The 23,948-nt window shown below is 38.8% G+C and overlaps 1 protein-coding gene across 2 annotated transcripts in view; it reads right to left on the bottom strand.

Moving 5' to 3' along the window:
• Positions 1–1,218: 1,218 nt before the first annotated feature.
• LOC109307595 (leucine-rich repeat and IQ domain-containing protein 3-like) overlaps positions 1,219–23,948 on the bottom strand; it is a 55,374-nt gene continuing 32,644 nt past the window's right edge. For both annotated transcript variants that reach the window (XM_019531626.1, XM_019531627.1), the window contains exons 2-5: positions 16,281–16,449; positions 11,091–11,232; positions 3,495–4,212; positions 1,219–1,692 (exon numbers count right to left, since the gene is read on the bottom strand). In XM_019531626.1, the coding sequence (XP_019387171.1) occupies positions 1,494–1,692; positions 3,495–4,212; positions 11,091–11,232; positions 16,281–16,449 (1,228 nt within the window). In that variant the 3' untranslated portion in view covers positions 1,219–1,493. The remainder of the gene's footprint in view (positions 1,693–3,494; positions 4,213–11,090; positions 11,233–16,280; positions 16,450–23,948) is intronic.

Here is a 23,948-nt window from a genome sequence, read left to right on the forward strand (position 1 = left end):
ATGTTAATGAAAGTTAGCAGGTAGGACAAAATTACTGTATCAGGGTTGTCAGAGAGACAGCCAAAGCACATTCTATAGAGAGCTAATGGCCTATAGTATTGCTGTATGTATATAGTTATTGAAGCAACGCTTCAGGATTCCTACCTGCAATAACATTAGTCAATTTTAATTGCACTTCTGCTACTTGGCTACATTAGCAAGCCATAATTTTTTCCAAATTATTATGTGGCACTGAATCATTTAGCTTTAAGAATAAATACAGGTATTTGTACATGACAGTTGAGTGTTCAACATTTAAAAGCAAACATTTGTTTAAAAATACCACACCGTGCAAACTAATGCCACAGGGATTTCTTTTTCTGCGTAAAGGAAATATTGAGATCTCAAATACAGTGTGGTATCAGATGATAGTAATTTTCTAATTTTTAAATCAAACCAATATTGCAAGTGTAGCAGGAACTGAACTAATGTAGCTGATGTTAACATAGAGTGTAATAATAGGGAAATGTAACCATGTTAGTCTTGTCCTGTAAGCAACTTGAAAACTCCATTTTGTATCCTTCTGCTTGACATAGTGAATGAACTCTGCATAGCCTTTGTGTATGAGTGGGTATAAAAGGGCAAATGGTGACAGAATAGCATAGAGATGGAAGAAGAAGATTTAACTGTTTATGTAAGCAACACGGCACCAAATGTAAGTTACCAGTCAGTAAACTAATTAATATATGGCTGAAGAATCCCTTTCAGGCCTACGACACAAAGATAACAAGGAGAAGGAATGCACCCATCCTGCCAGATGGGCAGCAAGAACACTCCAAGGCTGAGAAGCTGAAGGCTAAAATACAACCGCAAAAACAGAATTGGGTATGGAAAAACCCCAAAGCACTGAGACAAAGGATACCAAATCCCTATAAAAGAAGACTTTAAAAATGCTGAGTGAAGTCTGTCTTTCAACTGCTGTTTTGTCAGAGCACAGACATGTCTGTTTCACCCCGTTTCAAGCTGCTATCTACAGGATCTCTCCCTCCCTCATAATAACCACCCTACCTGTACCTTCTCTCAATAAGGCCAGGGCCAGCCACCCAGTGCTGTTATGGAACAACTGCTGCTGGTAACTATAATATCTGAACGGTTGTTTTGTGTTTGTGTGTGCCTGTGTGTAAGTTTTGTGCATGATGATTGTGTGCATCTATATGAGTAGTGTGTTCGAACCTCTAATTCATGTAATCAATAAATGCAGCATTTTGCCCTATCTCCCTTTATAAGGTCTCGCTTATGATTTGAGCAATTGACAATTTGTGTAACAAAACGAATTCCAACATTAACATTTTCTTTTAAGTAAATGCATGTAATGGACTTATTTTCTTTCTTTTTTGTGGGTTTTTCCCCCACAAATGGGAATTTAGTATCTGAGAATAGATTTTTATATTTAGCATTCAACTAGATTTCTGTAGTTTAGCTTCTATTCACTTACAGCACTGCAAGCTATCATCTTAAACATTGGCATTTACTATATAATCCACACAGCAAACACTGAGATTCAATGGCACCCTGCATATTATCTTGCTTTGTTGCTCCTTTGCAGCTTCCACTCTTGCCTTGGCTTCCTGCAATCTCTCAGTGGTATTTTGAAAAAAAATTGACTCTATAAACTTCTTCTCTGCCAAGCTTTGTTTTTGTAACATTGATTTCCTGAAGGAAAACAAAGGAAGACATTTAAGTCTTATCTGCATAATTTACAGCAATTCAGATCAGCTGGGCAAACTTTGAGAACTTCTTTGTCTTTAAGAGTTAGGCTCTTACATAGGGCATTCTTTCTTAATATAAAACTTATTAATGTGTGTAGTTTCTCTCTCTATTATTATTATTTTTTTACCCAAGTAAGCAAACCTCATATGCATGCCTTTTCTGCTTTCCACCACAAATGTTTACAATGAAAATTCAGGTTTTTTTTATCCTAACTGTTGTTAGTATCACCTGGTTGTATTCTGCTTTTTTTTGCAAAGTATTTTGGTTGTGAATATCTTTCAGTAGGAGGACGTGGGCTAATTAAATTCACGTTAATGGTCATCTCCTGAATCTGGAATCTGACATATTATAGCAGCTAGCGTCTCTTTTTCAACTCTTTCCTACAGAAGAAAAATGTTATATATTTAAACAAGCTAAAGGAATACATTATACTCCTTCCATGTGAAGTTTTCTTGCAGTGCCAAGCTGTGAACCTCAGAAATGAACTAACTTTAGACTGTCCTGGGGTTAAACCCAGTCTAGTGAATACCCATACATGAAAGCCCAGTCCAGGTTATTCTTACCTCCTGGACCAGACCTTGACTGAGCTATTTTTAGCCCCATAACTATCCTCCCCCATCATGTCGATCTACTAACAACCCCCTGGACCCACCAGCCCCCAACCTGCTGCCCTTTCCACCCATGGACCCACAAGCTCCCCCAATCCTCCCAGCCCTTCCCCCCGCACCCAGAGGTACTTACCTTGGGCTGCCTGCACCACTCCTGGCAGTGGCAAATACCTGCATATGCCACTCCCACTTAAATTAAGCCACTTAAACTTAATACAGAGCCCACAAATGCCTGTTCATGCCCAAAGACCAGAGGACAGCACTGTTTGGCTGTCACAGAACGTTATCATCCCCAAAATGACCATAAAGTGGATAAGAACACTTCAGCTGACAGAAACTATGACTTTCTTATTTGCCTATAGGAACAGTAACTGGGATTACAGTGCAACATCATCCACTGCCTAGGCACAGGTTGTGCTGGGTACTGGATTTCAACATATGAACACCACCTAAACCACTGGGACCAACCTTTTGCCAAAGGTGTGCCGTGAGTTAAACCCCACACCCTCCTCAAGTGCCACTCCAATCCCCTTCCCCTGTCCAATCTGTTCTGTGTTCTGCTGTGTGCCCAATGCTCTCTGACCAATCTGTCGCTGTGTTTTATGTTCCCTGTCTGATCTGTTGCTGTGCCCCCCACTCCCTTCCTGATCTGCCATGTGCCACACACACAAGGTTGCCCATGCCACTTGCGGTACCCGTGCCTCAGGTTGACCACAAATCCTCCAGTTACCCCAGACTGAGTTAAGTGTGCTTTTCTGAGATTTATCTACTAGCCTTTCTCCACAGAAGGAAAGAAATAACTATTCAGACCACTGAGGTCCTTCAAGTTCCATGTTCTTCTTGCCTCAAGTGCATGTTCTCAGATTACATTCAAGGGACAGGGTTCCCTTAAGAAAGACATTAAAGATGTTCTTAAAGCTTTTCTTTATTTTGTGTTCCTCCTTCTATTCTATAGGAACTCTTTATTTACAGTACTGTAATCCAACTTTTGATGAATTTGTGAGACTCTTTTAGTGTAACTTAACACAAACATACAAAACATTGGAAGCTCATAGTGTTCCAATGAGTACAAGTATGTTAGTCACATCTGCATGCTACATTCATATTCACAATGCTAACAACTAAGAAGCAACATACCTCTGCTCCTGAAGACTTTTAATCAACTCCTTACATTTTTTCACTTTTTCTTTACATTCTGTAACAATTCTCTCTTTCTCCTTTACAGATTCCTTGCATTTCTTCATTCTGTCTAGTTTTGAGAAACTGTGTGTCAAGGCAACATGCTGAGTGCTGAACTCTTGAACAAATGAATACTCTGATGCTTTTTGTTTCTTTTTTTCTAAAAACTGAGCATGCCCCTCCCTAACATCTTCAATGTATTTTGATCTTCTCACTTCACGCTGTTGAAAAGCTCCTTGAATTCTTTTATCATCTTCTTTGCACCTTATTTGAGCACCATGTTTTTTCTCTCTAAGAAATCCTTCAACAGTGCGCTTAACTTTGTCTTTAGCATTCTTCATCTGCATAACCCTAAGTTCTTTTCTAGTTTGGATGTCATGTTGCTTGCTCTCTTTATAAAATGTATCAATATCATAAAGTGGTCCAAGCATTCCAGATCCATGCATTTTAGCAAAAATCCTCTTCTCTATCCTGACTGGGCAATGCACAGCTTTACTCTGGCAATTAGGATGAATACCAGAATGAAATCCATGTACAGCATGCCAAATTTCTTCTCCTTGCTTTTGAAATAATGGAAGTTTAGCCCTCACCGGATAAAAAATTGTTCTACCTACCGAGAGCTTAAATTTATTTTCTACCTGCTCCTCCATATTTGGTTTCTCCATGACCAAGGAACCTACAAAATAAAGAATAAAATAGTAAAGCTAGGATGTAATTTAATTAAAAATATTATTGTTATTAATATTTCAGGATTTTATTAGAATTTAATGTCTGCTGATAAGAATGCTGTACTGAAGTCTTATTAGATTGACTTAAACACCATAATTCTTTGAAATTAGACTAACACGTTCTTGTCTATCTGGGACTGCACTAATATCTACCAGAGTTTGCTTATTTATCATACTTTAAGGTTAAAAAAAAAAAGCCTTAGAATAAAAGCCTAATAAGAACATTTTATTAGAGTCAAAATCGCCATGAAAAATTTTTTAAAAGTATTTAATAAACTACTATTCTTTTAGCCCTAATCCAGCTCCCAGTGAAGTTGATAGAGGTGTGTCAATCAGCTTCAGAAGTTCTTGGATCAGAAAAGTATTCTACTACCCAGCAAAATACCAGTAGTATAAACAATCAGGGCAGCCACCCCAGGTGCTAACTTGGGGTAGTAGGAAGCAGTGCCATTGCAGCTTCACGATCATGCTAGTGGCCACAATCAGAAGTTGTCACTGCCTGTATGAAAACAGATAAACTTAGTGCCCAGCTGCATCATTACACCCAAGCGAAATACAAATAAAATATTTTCTGAAAGCTTCAAAAGTTCTTATATTTGCTGCTTTTTTAGAGACAGACTTTTAATTGACATTTTAAAATTGCAGCATAAAAATGTAACTTCTTAAGAATACGATTATAAACAACTCCAGTTCCTAATCACATTTTAAATATATCCCTTGCCTGCATGGTTTAACTATATTTATTTCACAGTATCTCTTAAAACTAAATGTCAGAGTCTTGTGCAAGTTCCTCTATATTCAGGGCCACAACAGATTCTTTCTCCCTATTAAATTCTTAGCATAATGCTTTTCAAACTATTGTTATATGGTTTTATTTATGGGGAACTGTTTACAGCATAGGCATATGCAAGGCTATGAATTATTTTTGCAAAGGATGAAATGCAAAATTAAGCTAGTTTTTCTGTTTATCACAAAAGCCTTCTATTTCAAGCCTGCTACAAAGCCATAAATATTCTTTGTATTTCAAAGCATGATAAAAGAAGATTCAAACAACCGTAGCATGCAAAAAAAAATGACAATAACTGTTTCTCATAACTTGCGAGTGCTTTTTGCTCTTGCTGTTTTGTACTTTCTACGGAGATCACTTTGGAGGTGGTATGAATAATTCTTCAGGAGCAGGGTCAAAAACAAATTAATAGTCAAAAGTGTGGCTGTGTTAAGAAGGAAGTGATTTGCCTTGTGCCAGGTCACAAATAAAGACAGATGTGGCCTGGTGCCAAATTCACTGCAGTTTTTACTTAATAAGCTATTGAGTCAAATTAGCTGAATTAATGGAAATGGCATGGTCCTCGCTGAAATTCAGTCTGATCCAAAATAATTTGCTAAACTGCCATCACAGACTTCAGCAAGACTCTTTAACATGTCTTGATCTGCATTTTTTTCAGTTGGAAACCCTCTGTATGCGCTAGTTCACCAAATGAAGCCAGCTATGTATGTCAGTTTTAATAGGGGTGGTACTACTGCTGCAAATTGCAAGGCCCTGCTTTCCATATACTAGTAGGTTTAAATGTGTACGCCTTCTCCTACCATAGCCCATGCGTTCAAGGGGTGATGTCACTTGATTCTGGTCCCCACCTCTGGAATAATACTTTATCTGGTAGACCACTACCTGGCTAGTAAAAGAAAAAGCCTAAAAGTTCTGCCACTGGCAAAACGGACAACACATTTAGGAGGAAAACCACCCATTAAGGCAGAACTTTCAACAAGAAATTCTTCCTGACCTCATAGAGAATCAGATCTAATTTCAAATACCCCCAAGAGGAATGCTTCACAGAACAAGGAAATGAGACAGTAAGAGCATTTATACACATATTTGTCTGCTCCAATGTGCTGGAGATCCGGCACGTCAGAGTAGACTTGATTAATCGAGTCTGCTCTGCACACGAGCTGAAGTGCCCAGCACTGCATCATGTGCATTTGTATCAAGGTAAAATGCGCATCAGCGTTAAGAAAATGGTGGTGGTGCACTTTGCAACTCAAACACCTTCACCACAGCATCAGGTGCTTTTAAAAGCACCCCATGCTGCAGTGCAAACATGGGTACAAATGCCCTACGTCACCAAGGAAGAGCAAAACAACCAGAATTTTAAACAGAAGGAATCAAATAAAAATGAAGTAAAAACACAGAAGAGAATTCAATAGTTGGGAAAGTGGATAAGGAAAATTAAATGGGATTAATATGTAAAAGCTGGAGAGAATCTGCCATGCTTGTTAGTTACCTTTGCATAAACAAGCAGCGATAACCCCAGCTAATCACACTAGTACAAACACTTGACAATCTAGGTTACATGAAAGTTTATAATGAATCAGAATTGCAATATTGAGACCAGGAAGAGTCTGCTTATGACATGATTTCCAACCCTCTCACCCTTTGAAAGGGTGGATGGCTTAAAAACAAACCCCAGCTAGGGGCTGCAGCATACATGTTATTGAAGTGCTGTGCAAGACTAGCACAATTCTTCCCAAGCCATCCATAGGGCAGTACTATGTCACACACTGCCCACAGGGTCTAGTGACTACATACTGCAATGCAGCTCCAAACAATTGTGCAATATATACAGAATACTTGTATTCTTTTTTTCAAACATGGAATTTAATAAGTATTTTCCAAAATCCTTTATACATGATTTCGAATTGCATAAGCGTATCACTGATCAAAGTGAGTTGTTTTAGGAAACTAAGGAAGATTAATTACAAACTCACAATATAGCTTTTTTGAATAAGATAAAACCTCTAAAATACCTTAGCATAATGAGAGAGAAGAAAGATATATTACTCCTACAGTGACAACTAAACAAACTGCAATACTATGTGCAGTCCACTTTTTCTGTAGGCAGATAAATATGCATAATAGATGGTATTCTCATTAACAACATGCTGGTGCTATACCTCAGATTAACAATGCTGTACTAGAACATAAATTATCTTCATATTATGAATATAAAAATATTCTGAAATGTCTCTTGTGAAGGGCGTGGTCTGCTGAAACATAGACATTCATTGATTGTAAGACCGGAAGGGACCTCTGAAGATCACTGGGTTCAGCCCCCTGCACCAAGCAGGAAAGATAATGTCTAGGCAGTTACCACTAAATTCTTTATGAACTATAAAATGCTACCAATAGAAATGTTTTACAAATTTGCTGAAACAATATTAAAGATCACACTGGCAGTAGTACAAACTGAAAATGTGACATTATCTCCATAATTTATGTTGTACTGTTTCCATGTCGTAGTACATGAAATGGTACATTAGCTCATATACTCCTCTCAGATCTCTATACAGACCATTGGCGCTGAGTAATATGGGGACTTGAGGATGCTGGCCCACCTCGGGAAGAGGGCTGTTGTGCCCAAACCTGAGGAAATTACAAGCCAAGCAGGAATGGAGAGCAGCTCCTGCAGCTCCTTCTAGGTAAGTCTGTAGGGACAGGGGGACAGGTGACACACTAGGGCAGCAAGGGGAGGCTGGACAATGCATTGAGGGGGATGGAGGCACAGGTAACATGTTGGGGGGGGCAGGATAGCACAGGTGACATGGAGGGGCAAGGGGACCAAGGTGATGCAGCCAGGGGGGCATGTGCCCCCTGATTTTTGTGCACCCACAGTGGGATGTGGAGCAAAGGGATGCAGTCAGGCAGGAGCTGCCTCTGCAGCCCAATGGACAGGACCCAGTGCAAGAGAGAGTGCCATGCCGCCATGGCTGACAAGTTGAGGTGCCCCCTGCCTGCCTGGCCACAGCTGGGGCACAACTCCACACCAACACCGCTGCTGTGCCTCACCTTGGTGGCCATGGAGGCATGGCACTCCCTCCTATGCTGGGTTCTGTCCGCTGGGCTGTGGAGGTGGCTCCTGCCTAGAGCTAGTCCGGCCTGGCTACAGCCCTGTGCCCCATGCTGTGCTGCGAGTGCAGAAATCTCAGGGGGTTCATGCCTGCCACATCACCTATGCCCTCTTCTGCCCCCACACAAATTGCTTATGCCCACACACCTCCCTTCCCCAGATGTGCACCCTGTTCCCCATACACTAGGGGGCAGTAAGCAGCAGGTCAGGAGTGAGGGGCATCAGCAGGGCCAAGAAACTTTCCACATGTCCATAAACTTAGGCAAAAATAAAAGTTGGTGCCTATGCTACAGACAAAGTAGTAAGAAGCATCAAGTGATTTATTAGCCTTTTCCCTTTTTTCCTTTTTTTTTTTTGAGTTAATAACTCAATCTTATTTTTACACACAAACTGAATTTAACATATGGCTGTAGCCACAAGAGGGATTACTTAGCTGTTTACAGCTCAATTCCATTCCTTTCTATGCATTCCAGGCATATCTACTTTGCTTACTGATTCTAGTTTTAGAACTGTAGGAACTGCAGAGTCAATATGCAATAGTTGCACAGGAACAACAAGTCTGGCAGGTCTAAAAGCAGGCACTGGAGACAAGCTCAGAGCAGCCTCATGGGAGGAAGATCTGGGTCTGAACTGTGCCCACAGAATGAGAAAATGGTGAGATGTGCTTGAACCCCTCAGTTCTGGTACATGCTCCCATAGGACAGTAGACAAGCTCTAAAATGTTCATATCGACTTGCAGTCAACTTGAGGTGTCTTATGATCAGCATTCATAGCTCCACTACAGCATTCATATTGGAAGTACCTATGTGAACAACCTTGATGTGGCCCTACAGATCTACAATGCTTTTGCGACTTTGTCCAGTAAGATGACATTCTTTATTCTGCTATCCTGAGTGATCATAACTCATCGTAACTCATCCTGGAGACTGGAAGGAGTGGAGACAGGGGAAAGGCTCCCTGTCTTTTTGAGACTGGGGTCACTCTGTTCTTGTGAAGATGGTACAGGGGTCAACTGCTCCCTTCATCCCATAGACTAGGGAGTGAGGAGAGCAGCAGCCATTGCTCCATCTCTTACTGAAAATGGAAAGTCCTTGGTTTCAGGAACTCCTGCTAGCTTTCCCTTGCCACCCCTGCCACTCTCCTGAGCAGCAGGGTGGACACATAAAAGCTGGCAGATGGGAGCAGGGATCCAAGCAAGTCTTCTTGACCCTGTTTCTGGAGCCTTGCCAAGCACTCTCTGCTCTCCCTGCACTCCTCCAGGTCAGCCTGGAGAAGTGCAAGAAGCAGGGACTATTATGTTGGGAGTGAACTTGGAAGGTTCCCATCATGGGAGAATGCCTTCCTCCTGTCAATCAGCCAATAGGCAGATTGGAGGCAGGGGGCAGCTTCCCAAGCTATATGTGGTAGCTGCTGCTTTTCGGCACATGTCAAGTGCTAGACAGTCTGCCATCTTCCTAGGCAGTAAAGCAGGCAGGCTGTTTAATTAATGGGCTCCCATAAGAGTGGGAGAGGCCTAGGGAGCAGCCCACAAGGGCTGGAGGAACATTTGTATGGTGCATCTCCCAGGTTATTTTTGTATCAGAAGAAATTCCTTCCAGTAGAAATGAATGTCTGTATGCAGCCTAAGGTAGTTTGCCAGAGAACTAATAAGGATGTGAAAAGTAATAGCCCTGGGTTTTTACATATGGGAGATTAAGGGATGAAGGGATGCTCTCGCTGCAGTCCCCTGTTCTGTTGCTTTAAAACTTGAAGGTCTCCTTCTCCCTATCTTTGATGCTTCCTAAGCTTCCACAAACAAGGTATAATTGTTTCTGGGGAATCCACGCTTTCATCTCTTTTCTCTTACTGACAGTGTATGTAGTCCTACCTCAGCAGAACTCCTACAGTCAATCTTGAAACTTTGCACATAGTATGCTCTGGAATATTCCTCTCAAGGAAAGCTAACTTTGAACAGCCAATTATAAGGATCTTGAAGGTACAGGTGAAATGTTGTAAGTAACAAAAATATTACCAAAGAAATAAATACTCTGTCTAGGATCATCAAAAAGAATGCATGTATCGTTTTACTTTAAGTTTATAATATATTCTGTGTTTTTCAATTTGGCAGCGCTCTTTCCCATACTTGTGGCTAGAGTAATTTATTTATGAAAAGCCTAGGACAAACATAACAACAGCCTCTCCCATCATTCTTCTTTATGCCAGCATGCGAGTACATAAGGCAAACAGGCTCACTCCCTTTGGTTCCAGTGCCCGAACCATCTTGGCCCAAAGCAGCTCTTATAGTGGAAGTCTAGTTTTGCCTTTCTAGCCCTGGCTATATGAAGCATGCACATTTGCTCTCTGGGGACAGTATCTGGTCAGCACTAGGCATCATGAAAAGTTTGAGCAAAACTCAGAGATTGAAGTCTTTGAAGATTTTAATAGTTACAGTTTCTGAACCCTTGACAGGAGTTCAGAAATTTTCAAAGGCTTATAAACCTGGTCAAATTTGAGTGCATTTTTACCAAAATAGGAAAACATTCTCTTGGTATAAAGGCAAATCCCAGCCCCCTCTCCCCCCTCCCCACTGGCATTTTAAATCCTTGATCTCAAGTCTGCGAGTATGAACGCTGTTCAAAAAGAAAGGGAATGAAATTTGTCAAGGCACAGATTTTGCTGTCTATGTTCTCATTTTCAGAACTGGCTGGACCATTCTGATTCAATTCATGAAACAGGTCAAGAGAGAGAACCAAAATATAAACTTTCAGTCCAATGAGTTAGAGTTTGGCAGAATTATGAGCAACTGCACACTTAGAACTACCAGCTGTACCTATAATAAATAACTAAAATGGTTGCTAATGTTCTCCTACTAGCTTAATTTTATTTATAGTCAGTGTATTTCTTTTTAATTTTATAAAGTACTATAAAAGAATAATGTGACTAACCCTTTCTCAGTGGAATTCGGCGTTCCTCTAGTTTAATTTTTCTCTCTTTTTTTCCCAATGTAGGTAAAATAGAGATAACTGCTTGTTTTTCTCTTCCAAGACATAGAACAGGAAGCTCTTTAAAATTATCCATAGGGAAGACCTGTTAACAAAATACATTTTTGTAATTGGATATACTGCTGTATCAAATAAATGAAGATTTGTGGTACTAATATACTATTATTCCTCAAAAGTAAAATACTGTATATATTTATGTAATGTTTTGGGAAAAAATTCCCTTCACCTGATTTTTTGGAGAATTACTACCCCTTTCTTGCAAAAATACGTCTCCAGGCAATGTCTCTATACACATGGCTGGCTGGCTACTTGTTCTAACTCCATATACCTCTGTGCTTCTAGAATAAATCCCAGATTTTAGACTAAACAACCCTTCAACTCATCATCTGTTACATGAAGATGCCTTCCTCTGCAGTTTGTAAATGATGAGGACACTTTATATTTTACTGTATGAGCAAGCAAGTAGCCTCACTAAGAAAGAGTTTATATTTTCATATCTAAGTAAATGCAATGCTTGTAAAATATGCTTGACTGCAACTGACTCCCTTTATTTATAAACAGTATAACAGTACAGTATACACAACATACATTCATTGTCATGTACACATGTTCAACTCTTGACCCAGAGTTTCCAACCTTAGAGCAAGAGATGGTTTTATTTTGTTCTCACTAATTTCTATTTATTTTTTTACAAAAATGCCAACTTGAACTGACTAAAGTACCATGCATTATAAGGTAGGTATTTCATAATTAGAAACCGAGCTAATAAAGAAACTTATCTCTCATGCCACAGAAGAACAATCAGATGATAACATTTTTTCTAACTTTGCATATGAGCCAGATTCATCCTGGTTACCTGTACTTAGTTGAAAAGTTTTGGCAATGTGTTACAGAAGCTGAGTTACCCAGTCTCTCAGGCGTAAGATTTTGCAAATCAATCAGTAACTTCTTAAAAAACGGAACCCATAATTTAGCACAGACAGGCAGTGTCTACACAAGACACTGACTGCATAATAGTCCATGACTACTGTGTAGTAGTGATGCATGGCAGGTATCAAATTAACTGCGCAGTAGACTAATTTAGTGTTCAGTAAGCACCTGCATGTGTAGACGGTAATGCTTTACTATGCAGTCAATTAGACAACTCCATGGTAAAGCATCTCATGAAGACGCACCTAATAATTACTATTTTGAGCCAGTACCAAATTAACAATTTTTCAAATGAGCTTTTCAGTATATCCTGTCATTATGTAAAATAGCAAGGTACAGAAATGAAGAAAGAATGCCTGCTGATAGGCACTGAATTTGAAGATAGGTATGTATTGAATCACTTAATGGCTCTAGAAATTCTAAGTAGAAAACAGCTTGTCACTTGAGTGCAATGTATACAGAAGTCCTTAGAGGTTGCAAGGCAAACTAGACCACCAGAAGATATACTTGAAATCAATGACTGTTGCATTTTATTCCAAGCCTGAAATGGGTCCTGCGAGTTTACCCTGGCTTGGGAGTCAAGAACTGGCAGTTTTATTGGTTGCTTGGATGTGCTAATATAATTGGCAAAATGCAAAAGGAGACTCTTCAATACTATATTCAAGGTTGGAATCATATTACCTTATATCCAAGTTCACCAAAGTGACTATATTCTTAAGACTTTGTCAAAGATTAGCTTTGCCTTCTTTGTATGACAACAGCTAGCAAACAGTAAGTTTGCTGGTTAGTAAAAGTTGTCTTGGTAGTATTTTCCTCTGCATTCAGAAAAGTGTGCATACCACATGAAATTACAGGGCTGTGGGGATAAATAACAAATCTCGCCCAGAACAACTTTTTAATCCGTAGGCCTGTGAACAACTTCAAACAGCTGTTATTATTATAAATCAATTTACTATAGAAATACTTCTTCTTTCCTTTTAATTGCATCCCAGTTCACAGGGTATACAAATTCACACGATAAGATTCATTTCATACTCTGATTAAGCTTAAGTCTGTTTTTATTTTTTTTACCTAATCAAAATTTCTGTAATCAGCACTGGAGGTATCCATGTTACTAAAAAATGTTATAGTCATGAATTATTATATGCATGGTGTTGAGGTATTTAATCTTCTATAAATTAATGACTTAAATCAGGAGAAGAATTTGAATTTTTAAATAATATATATAAATATGTTTGTTTTAAGGGGAATGAAGAAAATTTAGAAATCCTTACAGTGGTTGCCAATTTCAAAAGCAATACTACTGTAAAAAAAGAAACCTTACTTCCAGCATAATTAAGAATGACATTCTTGAAAATCATCTGAGAGAGAGAAAATTTTACAGTTCATACCTAGCAAAAAATGCTTTCCTTTCTTGTAAAAATACAGATTTAGGAAATGGATGCAATTTTCCTATCCCTTTCTCTAATTTTTAAAAATGCTTCATTACAGCATAATCAACAATTGCTGTAAGTTAAATTTAGTTGAAATCTGTTGCAATCTTTAAAGAGAAAGAAACAGCTAACTCTATATATAGACACTAAGCCAGAGCCACTTGTTAAACCACTCAGCTTTTTTAAGACTCTTCAGACAGTGCTTTTAGCAAACTTCTGTAAATCAACATTTATAGGTTCATAAGCAGAACCAAAAAGCATTGCAACAGAAGTGAAAACTCCAATGGCCAATTTAAGCTTCAATTTAAGAGAAAGCAGCTCCACTGGTGTCAATAGAATTGTACTTGCTTACAGAAGGGTTGAATTTGGCCTCAAGAGTTTATGACTCATCAACATTTATGGAACAATCACCAGCTCTGGGTATTTGAAATTCATTACACTTTGTGATTGCAGTCACATTCTTTTATGAAGGTTTCCTCTTTGACCTGAGAATGAGTAATATTAAGAAGAAAAATAAGGGCGATGCCATATAACAGAAAATAAGGGGTAAAAGTAGTACACATAAAACAGTACTTTCACAGACTCAAGTAACAACAGAATGCCTTAGAGACTCTGTATTTCTAATGAAGTAACTTTAAACCATGCTAGTAATGATATACAGCTGTAAAAAAAAGGGGTAAAGGCCCCTTTAAGTTGGTAAAGTGAAGGAGAACTGGCATCAATGAGAACTAGACCTTCTATGTACAGGGATCATTTCACCCACTGTTGAAATGGATCCATCTCTGGAATGGAATTAGAGCAGCCACTCTATCCCACCAATTCAAACACTACAGTGGATTTCTGAAGGGGATGGAAAGAATAATCTCTGTAGCTGAAAATATCAAATCTTTGGAAACGTTAAACAGAATGTAATTACCCAAACAGAAACCTAGCTAGGATACCGGGACAATAACACCATCCTTTGCAAAAATTATCACGGTATCTTTAATGGTCACAAACTGTTGAAGCTTTTGTAAGTCTTATCCAAAAAACAAAAGAGCACCACTGTCCCTTCAGTAGTCCAAAATTACACTTCTCCAGAGTTCAGAACTTTATTTATGGCATTTCTATAGAGATTTGCCACATTCATTCTAGATTACTGCAAAAATGACCACTAGATTGAAGAATCAGTGACAGTTTTAAAGTCCAATAATTCACATGCTGTCAGAGCTAGAAATTAATGTTGTATATCACAGGAAAGTTTTCTATTGTTATATATGACATGTTTCTAGACCTAGCAGCTCCTTGACTACTGGAACCTGAAATGTCATTTTTCTAGCTATTTGTTTGGTTCTCCTTCCCTCCTCCCTTATTGAAATAACAAATATTCTGAGTATTACAGGAGCCAGGAACTAAAATTGGAGCCATGCACCCCTAAAAACCTTCGAACCATTATTCAAAAGTTATAGCCTGAGCCACTGACAAATCTATGGCCAAACTCCCATGTTCTCCCATGAAGAGAGAAGGATCACACCAATAATGCATTAGTCCTCCCCTGCTGCCAGAGCCCCCAGACCTTTTGTTAAATACTTGGGCCTTTTATTAACCTATTATTCTAGAAATTTACCGGGTACTCTCCATTAAAAGCATGTCAAAATAAGCATAAGTGCAGAAAACACTGAACTCACAATAAGAATGATTTACTGTTAAAGGCCAAATGTTTAAAAAATTACTATGGATAAAAATATTATATGATTTTTTTCCAATTCTTCTAGACCAGTGAACAGAAAGAAAGTGTTTAAGATCCATGGCCTTTACTGGAAAGACAGATGACAAAAGAGATCACATTTAAAACTGCAAAATTAGTCACTAGTGGAGCTCTATTGTGTTAGGTCCAAGATAAAAGAAGCACAAAAAGTCAAAATCAGGGAAGGCAATTTACAGGAATTACCAGACAGAAGGCAACTGACAGAAATCTTTCCTGCTGAGTGTTTGGCTTCATGCAATTATGGTTAAAACTATCTCTTTAGCAACATTTGCCTCTAAGTCCAACTTATCAAGATAGCTGGTTTAAATTAATCATAACTTAATTCACATTAAGTAATTTTTCTATGTGAAATTAATTATGTGGTGACATTTCAAGTTATATATACACACACACACACACACACACACACACACACATTTAACTGAATAAAGAGAATGTAAACTTTCAGGAGGCTATTTCCTTTTTATTTTTAACTTCAAAAAAGACGTCTCTCAATGCTGATCTACAAGAAGAAAATAAAGAGTTAAACGGCAGAAGTCGGAGAGTGCCATCCTGTGTAATACCTGGAAAAAAGCAAGAAGGCAGAAATACAACATTCTATATGGAAGCAGGAAACAAAGAGGTGCTTCTGTTTGCAAGAGTGAGTTTTACTACCTTTGGATGTTGAATGGAAGCACTGTATTTATTAAATGGTTTGAAAACATCTGTAAAAGCTAAATAATGTAAATGTACTGAATGACCTGCAGCTTCTTCAAAAATAGACAATGCCAATAATTATGGTTGAATAATATTTAGAGCTACAGTGTGTACACTAAACATCAGTGTTCCTTCTCCTCTTAGATTTGTATTACACTCTAGGATAATATATGATGTGTAACTTGGAAAACAGAATCTTAAATATCAAGAACATTTTTTCAGTACCGGATTTTTCTGAAATGTTTAGAATGATTCTTGCTGCTATATGCAGAGTCTAGATTTTTCTTTAGAAAAAGTTTTTAAATTAACATTTAATAGCACACTTACTTGTTTCCCAGATGTAAGCTTTTCATCCTCAGTGTTCTGTTCTGGTTTAATGATGTGATACATAAAGCTTTTACTATCACATTCTGAAGGTGTGCCTTGACTGTAAATTTGTTTTGCTCCATCTCTGATGTAATGTCTCTGCAGGGGAACTTCATGCAAAAGAATTTTGCTGTAAAATAAAACCTCTGTCACTATTTCACAGTAGATAAAAAAAGAAGGTAGTGCTGAGTAACTGAATAATCTAGAGTTAATTTTCTTGTTGTAGCTGAGACACAAAGTGAGCTGCAAACTTAAATGCTAATAAATTCCTCCCATGCACTATATTTACTTTTGAGAGAAAAGAAAGCAAATTACTTACCAAAAGTAATGTAGATAATATATCACAGTTTAAATTTTACTGGAATTAAAGTCAGAAAATTCAATAGCAAGGTTCTCACAGTTTTTTTAGTTCTTATTTAATGCATGAAGTAAAATAAGATGCTTCATCATATACAACAAGTAGTTGTGTACCCAAATAAGAAATGTTGGGAAAGACCTTGAGGAAGATTGCAAAGGTCTTGCAGTTTTACCACAAGGTAAAGGAGAATGGGGAAAAAAGTATGAAAATTTGGAGTGGACTGATTGGCAGAAATCAGAAAGAGAAAACAGCCTGAAAGATGACCTACAAGGCCTAGTCACGTTAGTGTGAGTGAGACCCTGCCGAGGCCAAGATTTTGTCAGGAGCTTTCAAATACTGTACGCTAAACATGTCTCTCTTTCAGACAGGTGTAAAACTGAAAGATACTACCCAGACTTTTGCTACCAAAACATCTGTAAATCAAATCAGTTCATTTAAGTTTTAATGGCTTTTAAAAATTGAAGCCACCCACTATTTATATACATCAAGGATTTCTGACTTTCTCTGGTGCCTTACGCATATTTAAACAATTAATTATACTGACATTAAGGACAATTAGCACTGATAGAGTGGATGGGTATAGCCAAGAAGTGATCAAGGTATAAATCAGGGATGTCAAACATATAGCCCATAAGCTACATCTGACCCACGGAGCCACATGATCCAGCCAGTGTATGTTCAGACTGACCCCGTGTGCTGCATGGGGCACACACCAGCCCTGGCACTGTGTGTCACAGTAGGAATGGGGGATTTGTCTGGGGCACGTGCTGTATGTGACACCCACACTGTCCCTGCATGTTAGCTCTGGGGTCCGTCTGAATCAAGCCGTGCTGCGGCCAGCACACCCACCTGGTTCAGTGGGACACCGCATGCAGCACGCACTCCATGCCTGCCTTCTGTGCTCTATGCAGCCCACATGTCGCAAGCAGCTTACACCAAACCCCACTCTAAGGCTCATGAATGAGGAGCATGGACTGAAGCCAGCACTGCCTGCAGCAAAGGAGGTCTGGGCTGCAGGCTGCATGCAGCGTCCTATCAAACTGCCCCTGCACGCTGGCTCCAGTGTGCATGGAAATCCCAGGCCCAATCTGGACCAATCCTGAAGTCAGCATGCAGGGCTAACCTGGCAGAATGCTGCTAGTTTGTGCACCGGACTACCTGTGCTGCATGCAATACTGGGTCCAGTCAGCACTGCAAGCAGAGGGAGCTCCCATGAGTTTGGCATGCCCTCGGCGTATTGTGAATGCAATTTCCTTTTCCCTAAGCACCATAGTATTTCCAGACCGCCTCCGCTTGAACTTAACTAAAAGACCTTGATTTACTTGAATGGATTGGGATTAGGATTGGCTCTTAAACATGGGGTTATTTTCTCTTTGAAGAATGTTCTCAAAACAGCTAGAATTTAAGCATGAAGTATTTTAGTTACTAATAAACCTATGCAACCTCTCATTAAATTGTATTGCTATCTAGAAGGGCTGGGGTAACAAATATTTTATCTATTTTTAAGGCACTGAAGATGACAGACAGTGGTGAGACTCAATTGGTTGAAATGTTAATTAACCCCAGAATTATAAAACATCTAGACAACCATGATATGCTAGCACAGATTCTGAAAAGAAAAACAAAATGTCTCCTACTTCCTATTAGAATTTCCAAGCATAAAAACAGAATAGTAGATAAAGGAGAACGAACTGTTTGACACAATTTACTAGGATAATCCCAAAACCTGTGACAGAGATGTATTAATGATATTTAAAAAGTGGTATGTGGTGGGATGGCAAAACCTGCAAATAATACATAAATAATTTGGTTTGCAAATTTTGGAGGCATCTGCGAGTATCATGAGAGGAACCTAACAAAGATAAGTAAATGGATAGCAGGCAGCAGCTGAAATTCAATGTTGTTAGATGCAAAGTGATGCACATTTATTTTACTAGCTTTTAAATTAACTGTAATCACTCAGAAAATACACAGCTGCATACTGCTGGGGAGAGCTCAATAAAAATTATTACATGTGCAGCATCAACAAAAAATTCAGTAAGTGTTAGGTCACAGGTGCTCAACCTGGGTACTGTGGGCTCCTCCAGCAGCCGCTTCCCAGTCTGGTAGTGCATGAGGTTTTTGTGGCAGCTCCAACTGGTGTCAGTGGCAGCACTGCAGTTGAGAACCACTGAGATAAACTGAGGCAGCACAACTGTAGATCTCAACCAGAGTGCCACCAAATTCAAAAAAGTTATGGAGGGAGTGTCCTGAATATAAAAATGGTTGAGAACCACTGTGTTAAGCATAAGCAAAAGGATGGAAAATATTACAGTGTCATTTTATAGGTCAAACATACATGCTCATCCAGAATAGCACCCAGTTTTGGTCACCCTAACTAGAAAGGGTATAGGAGAAATAGAAAGAGTTCAGTAATGGACAGTGAAAATGACAAAAACCATGGCAAGCTTTCATATGACGAGAAACTAAAAAGACTAAAGATGTTTAAAAAGGCAGTAAACAAAAGGAAGCACAACAAAAGTATACAACCAATGACTGCTACGCAGAAGGCACACTGGGCATTCTTGTGCTCTCATAAAACAAGGACAAGGCAACATCTGATGCAATTTAAGCACAGCAAATTCAAAACTTTTTTTTTAAACAATAACTAATTTGGCCTCCAGAACTTGCAAGATACCACTGAGGTTAAAGGCTTCACAGTATTCAAAAAATTACTGGAAGTTTACATGAACAAAAAAGAAATCCAGTTACCATATTTACTTGACTATAAGACAATCCTGATTGTAAGATAACTCCCCAATAATTAGAGTCTATATATTATAAGATAACTCCCCAATAATTAGAGTCTATATATGGAAAATGTATAAATGTGATATTATTTTGCAGGTATAGAATTTAATTATGGTAAGTTTGTCTTGAATTTGTCCCTGCTCCAACTCCTACAGCTGGAAAAAAATTAATCTGGGGAATCAGGTAGCCCCTTTGCCCTTTTCTCCCCTCAACTTTTTTCCCCTGCAGCCCCTTCCCCACTTTCTTACTATCAGCACGAGCATATGGAAGTAAAGAACAAATATGAAAATAAAGACCTTGAAATAAGCATAGCTGTAGCAATTTGCATACAGTGCCCATAAACTTAGTTCATCCAAAACAAATGCACTTTTACCTTTTTTGAAACTACTGCAAGTTTAAGCACAAGTACTCCATAAATACACTTTCATGTAACACTTTGGCACTTGGGTTGGGTGCCAGCAAAACTCAACAGCATTTCAAGCAATAGTGATCTCACAGCTCAGGACTACTCAGTATCTGTGTGTATTCCAGCTACCGCCCCACAAAGGATCCATTTGTTAACTAGTCCCCCCCACTCATGATTGGAACCAGGTGTTCTTGTTACAAGTCCTGGGATCCTCCAGAAAAATACATGCAAATGAGACACAGGGCAACCTGGTCCAACTTCACCTCTTGGAGGATGGGGCCATACTAATCATATGTGATAAGCTAAAAGTGGGGGAGTTACAGAGGGATTCTGGGTGAACTGTTTGGGGCCCTGTTTGATGATGTCCGACATATAGGGCTTCTCTTTCAGCATGGAGAACACCAAACTGTGCAGTACGTGGTGCTTGCAGTGACGAGCATGACTGTGCTTGTCTGGCTGCGCCCTGTGTGTGCTGGCCTGGTATTGCAATACCTCCAGGACCAGTTTTCAGTCATTCCTGTGGCAGCAATGCCTGTTTTCAGAGGGTTATTAAGGTGAAAAAAATGGTTCCTGTTAACGTGTTTACCCAAAATGGGCCATGTACTTTATAGTCATGCTCAGTGTTGGCTGCATTTAATCAGCTTCATAGAAGGTTTCCATTAATTTGCACATGCTGCTTTTGGGAGCAGTTCAAAGACAGATAATGTATTTAACAGGGGGGAACCTCATCTTGTATTTGAGTAAATACAGTATATTCTATTCTTTTCTTTTTTTTTTAATAGTTAGAAGAAACATAAATCCTCATGCTTCACCATTTAACTGACCTCTAGCTGACAGGGGATGTTTCTTCTTTACCCCTACAGGCAAGTAAATCCATAATTATGCCTTTCAGGGCTTCTTGAATCATCTTCTAAAACATCTTTTACTGGCCAGGATAGGAAACAGGATTACTGCACTTGATCTGAGCCCACGAAAGGCCGAATAGGCTACCAATCTAATAGAGTTTAACAATTTCTATGTTTTGGCAAAACCAGATTTGTTACTGTAGATTCATCCATCATTGTAGTCTAATTCTTTACTGGTACCTTTTCCTTAATAGGCGAGATTGATTTTAATATATCAGAAAGGAGAATACCTATGATTTCAAAAAGATAAATTTTAGGCCTGAATTCCTTGATTCTAGTCCTTTAAAAAGAAATGCAGGGTACAATTTAATCATAAGCAACACTATTTGAAAGTGATCTTCAAATTTCAAGGAAACCCTGACTGGTCACAGTAATTACTCAGTAAGTACAAAGAATAAGTATATAATTTTTGGAATGTAGCGTACAGTACTTTAAAAAGATTGACAAAACATTATCTGCAAAGGGCTTCAATATTAACATATTAATGAAATAGTTTTCAAGCCATTATAGAGACATTGAGGTTTTTATGGTAATATGTAATGTGCCATTAATAACCTGTAAAATCCAGAAGCATGAAGGACAGAAATTTAAAGGTCTATCTTTGAAGAGCTATTAGTTTAAGAGAGTACAGCTGTGCTATTATGAGTTTAGGCATTAGGGCTACTTGTCTCTATCTGCAAATGACTAGGACATCGCAGCCACTTCCCTGCTTTAATCTTTCTAGAACTATAAGAAGAAATATAGTCACAAAATTCTGCAAAACAAGAAATGAATTTGTGCCCTTTTGCAATGAGGATAAAAATCTTTACAAAACCATAATAAACAAATTAGCAGCTTTTGAGTCAAAGGCTTGTAAAAAATGTACAGTGTAATAATATGGGAATGACAGCATAGATTTCTGGTATGCTTCAACATAATTCATTATAAATCTATAAGGCCCATTTCAGGTATTTGGGAGCAAAGGCTAATTACTCTACAAAGAGTACTACAATTGCATCCCTTTCTCAGCAGCAATAAGCCATATGGATAGTTTCTGAATAGCACAATAGTAAACTATGCTGTTTTCCCATCCCTTTTTTTCCCTCTTCCCACAACCTGTTCTCTTACCAGGCTAAGCTACAGATCAGAAACCATGATTAACTACCTATTTTGGGCTAGTTCTGTTGTTTGACTCCTGAGCTGAAGGTTTGGCTCCCTAGCTTCTCCTTCTACCTATGTTTCCTATTGTGCATTTTGCCTATTTTGGTCCCCATTCTTGCCTCCATCATTCACTCTCTTCTGGTTCCTGCAACTCTACTTCTGGTTGTCCTTGTTTCCATATTTTATTCTTTTTCATTCTTTCTTCTGACCTACTACTTGCTTAGTTTTTTGATTGCTTTCTTCCCATAATGAGCAACACCTTGTCAAGTTAGAGAGAAACTATGCTTGCCAAGGCTGATGTTTAGTTTACTCACTTTAGCAACATAGGGTCAATTTTATGGTCAACAAGAAGTGGACACCCACTGGCTCAGTGCAAAAGGCAGGAAAAACTACAGACCCTTCATGACAGGAACAATAGTTTAGACATATTTATACAGTGTCCAATACCATGTAGATCTGCTCCTGAATGGGGCTTTAGAAGCAATCAAAATTAAAATATCCAGAGAGAGTCCTGAAAGGGTTATGGAGAGGTTCAGCCTCTCTCATAAGCAGTAACTAGGATGGTAACGACCCTGGATTCCACTAGAAGATGATCCTGATTTGCTGCTCAATCTCCATCCTCGATTACCATAATGCCTGCAAAGGTGATTGCTGAATTACTTTTTCTTCTGGTGGATAAATGTTGACTAATGACAACGATTAAAACAGTCAAAGTCATGTCACCTATAACTTAAGTCATGTTTGAACCTACGTGTGTCCTACTTGAGTATATCAAATTATTACACAATAAATCACCAAGCTGCATCAAGTTATAACTTTACACTGCATAGTATGTGTTACAAGAAGTAGGATGCATTCAGTTTTGAGGGATGGATCCTGGCTCTTTAGGCTACTTTTGGTGACCCCATACAGTTTAAGTGGGGGAAGAGGAATGGATTAAGTAAGCAGAATGAATAAAAGCAGAGTGAAAGTGGGAAAGAGGCAAGGAAAAACAGGAAAATAGCGATGAAAAAGGTAAGAACTATAATGAGTACGGAAAACGAAGCTAGGCAGTTGAAGAACTTCAGTGGTAGGCCCAAGTGAGAAGAAGCAGCAAATACCTGCACTAGTAATTCAATCAACAAGGAATAAAATCCCAAATCCCAGTTTCAAGGTGGAATAAACGATCATGTTGAAGTGTGTGAAGGCTTCTCACAGCTCCAATTATTCCTCATTTTTCAGGAAGGTGAGTGGTCCTTCTATCCCACGTTAGTCTCTGAGTCTAGATGTGACCATCACAGAACCCTGAAACTTTGGCTGTAGCTGTTGCTAAGGTTAAAAATGATAATGTTTAAGTGAAAAACTTTACTGCTTTAAGGTAATTGCTTTCTTTGCCTCAAGCAAACTCATTGCTTTCAGTGAGACTACATGAGGAGTGTGCTTTAAATCTGTGTGAGCAGATATACCACAACCTGTCCCTACAATCAGTTAAAGCAGACTTTTGTGTGTTATGAATTTTTTCTTGTTATAGAAGACATGATATATATGGGGGAGGGGAGCGAAACTATGGGTGGTTTACACAGAATAAATGAGCTCAAAATTATAGGAGAGGAAGAAATTAAAATGGTGCTCACTGAACTTAGGGCATGAAAGAGAATAATTGCAAAAGCAAGTGTATGACAGGACAGCATACTAGCTGAAAACCTCCAGAAGAACAAGTTATGTTTGAATTTAATAAGTGGCAGAAGAGGGAAAAGTTATTATAGGATTACTTAATCTAAACTGACAGGAAAAAGAATTTGATAGAGGCTATGAGAATGGCTGAAGAACTAAAAGTTCTGGGCTGATGAACATGTCCAAATAACCACAATGCAAGAACTAGTAAGTGAAGCAGACCCCTTGCTTTTGTTGCTTACACTTCACTAACCATAATTGGGTCCTCAGTGACTTGCATTCTTCTATAATAAACACACACACATATGTGTCAGGTTCTCGCTGGTAAACTCACTTCCTAGCACACTGCAATGGGGAAGCACCATCACAAATTGATG

The sequence above is a fragment of the Crocodylus porosus genome, unplaced genomic scaffold (genome assembly GCF_001723895.1).
Source record: "Crocodylus porosus isolate Cpor-Errol unplaced genomic scaffold, CroPor_comp1, whole genome shotgun sequence".
Taxonomy (NCBI): Eukaryota; Metazoa; Chordata; order Crocodylia; family Crocodylidae; genus Crocodylus; species Crocodylus porosus.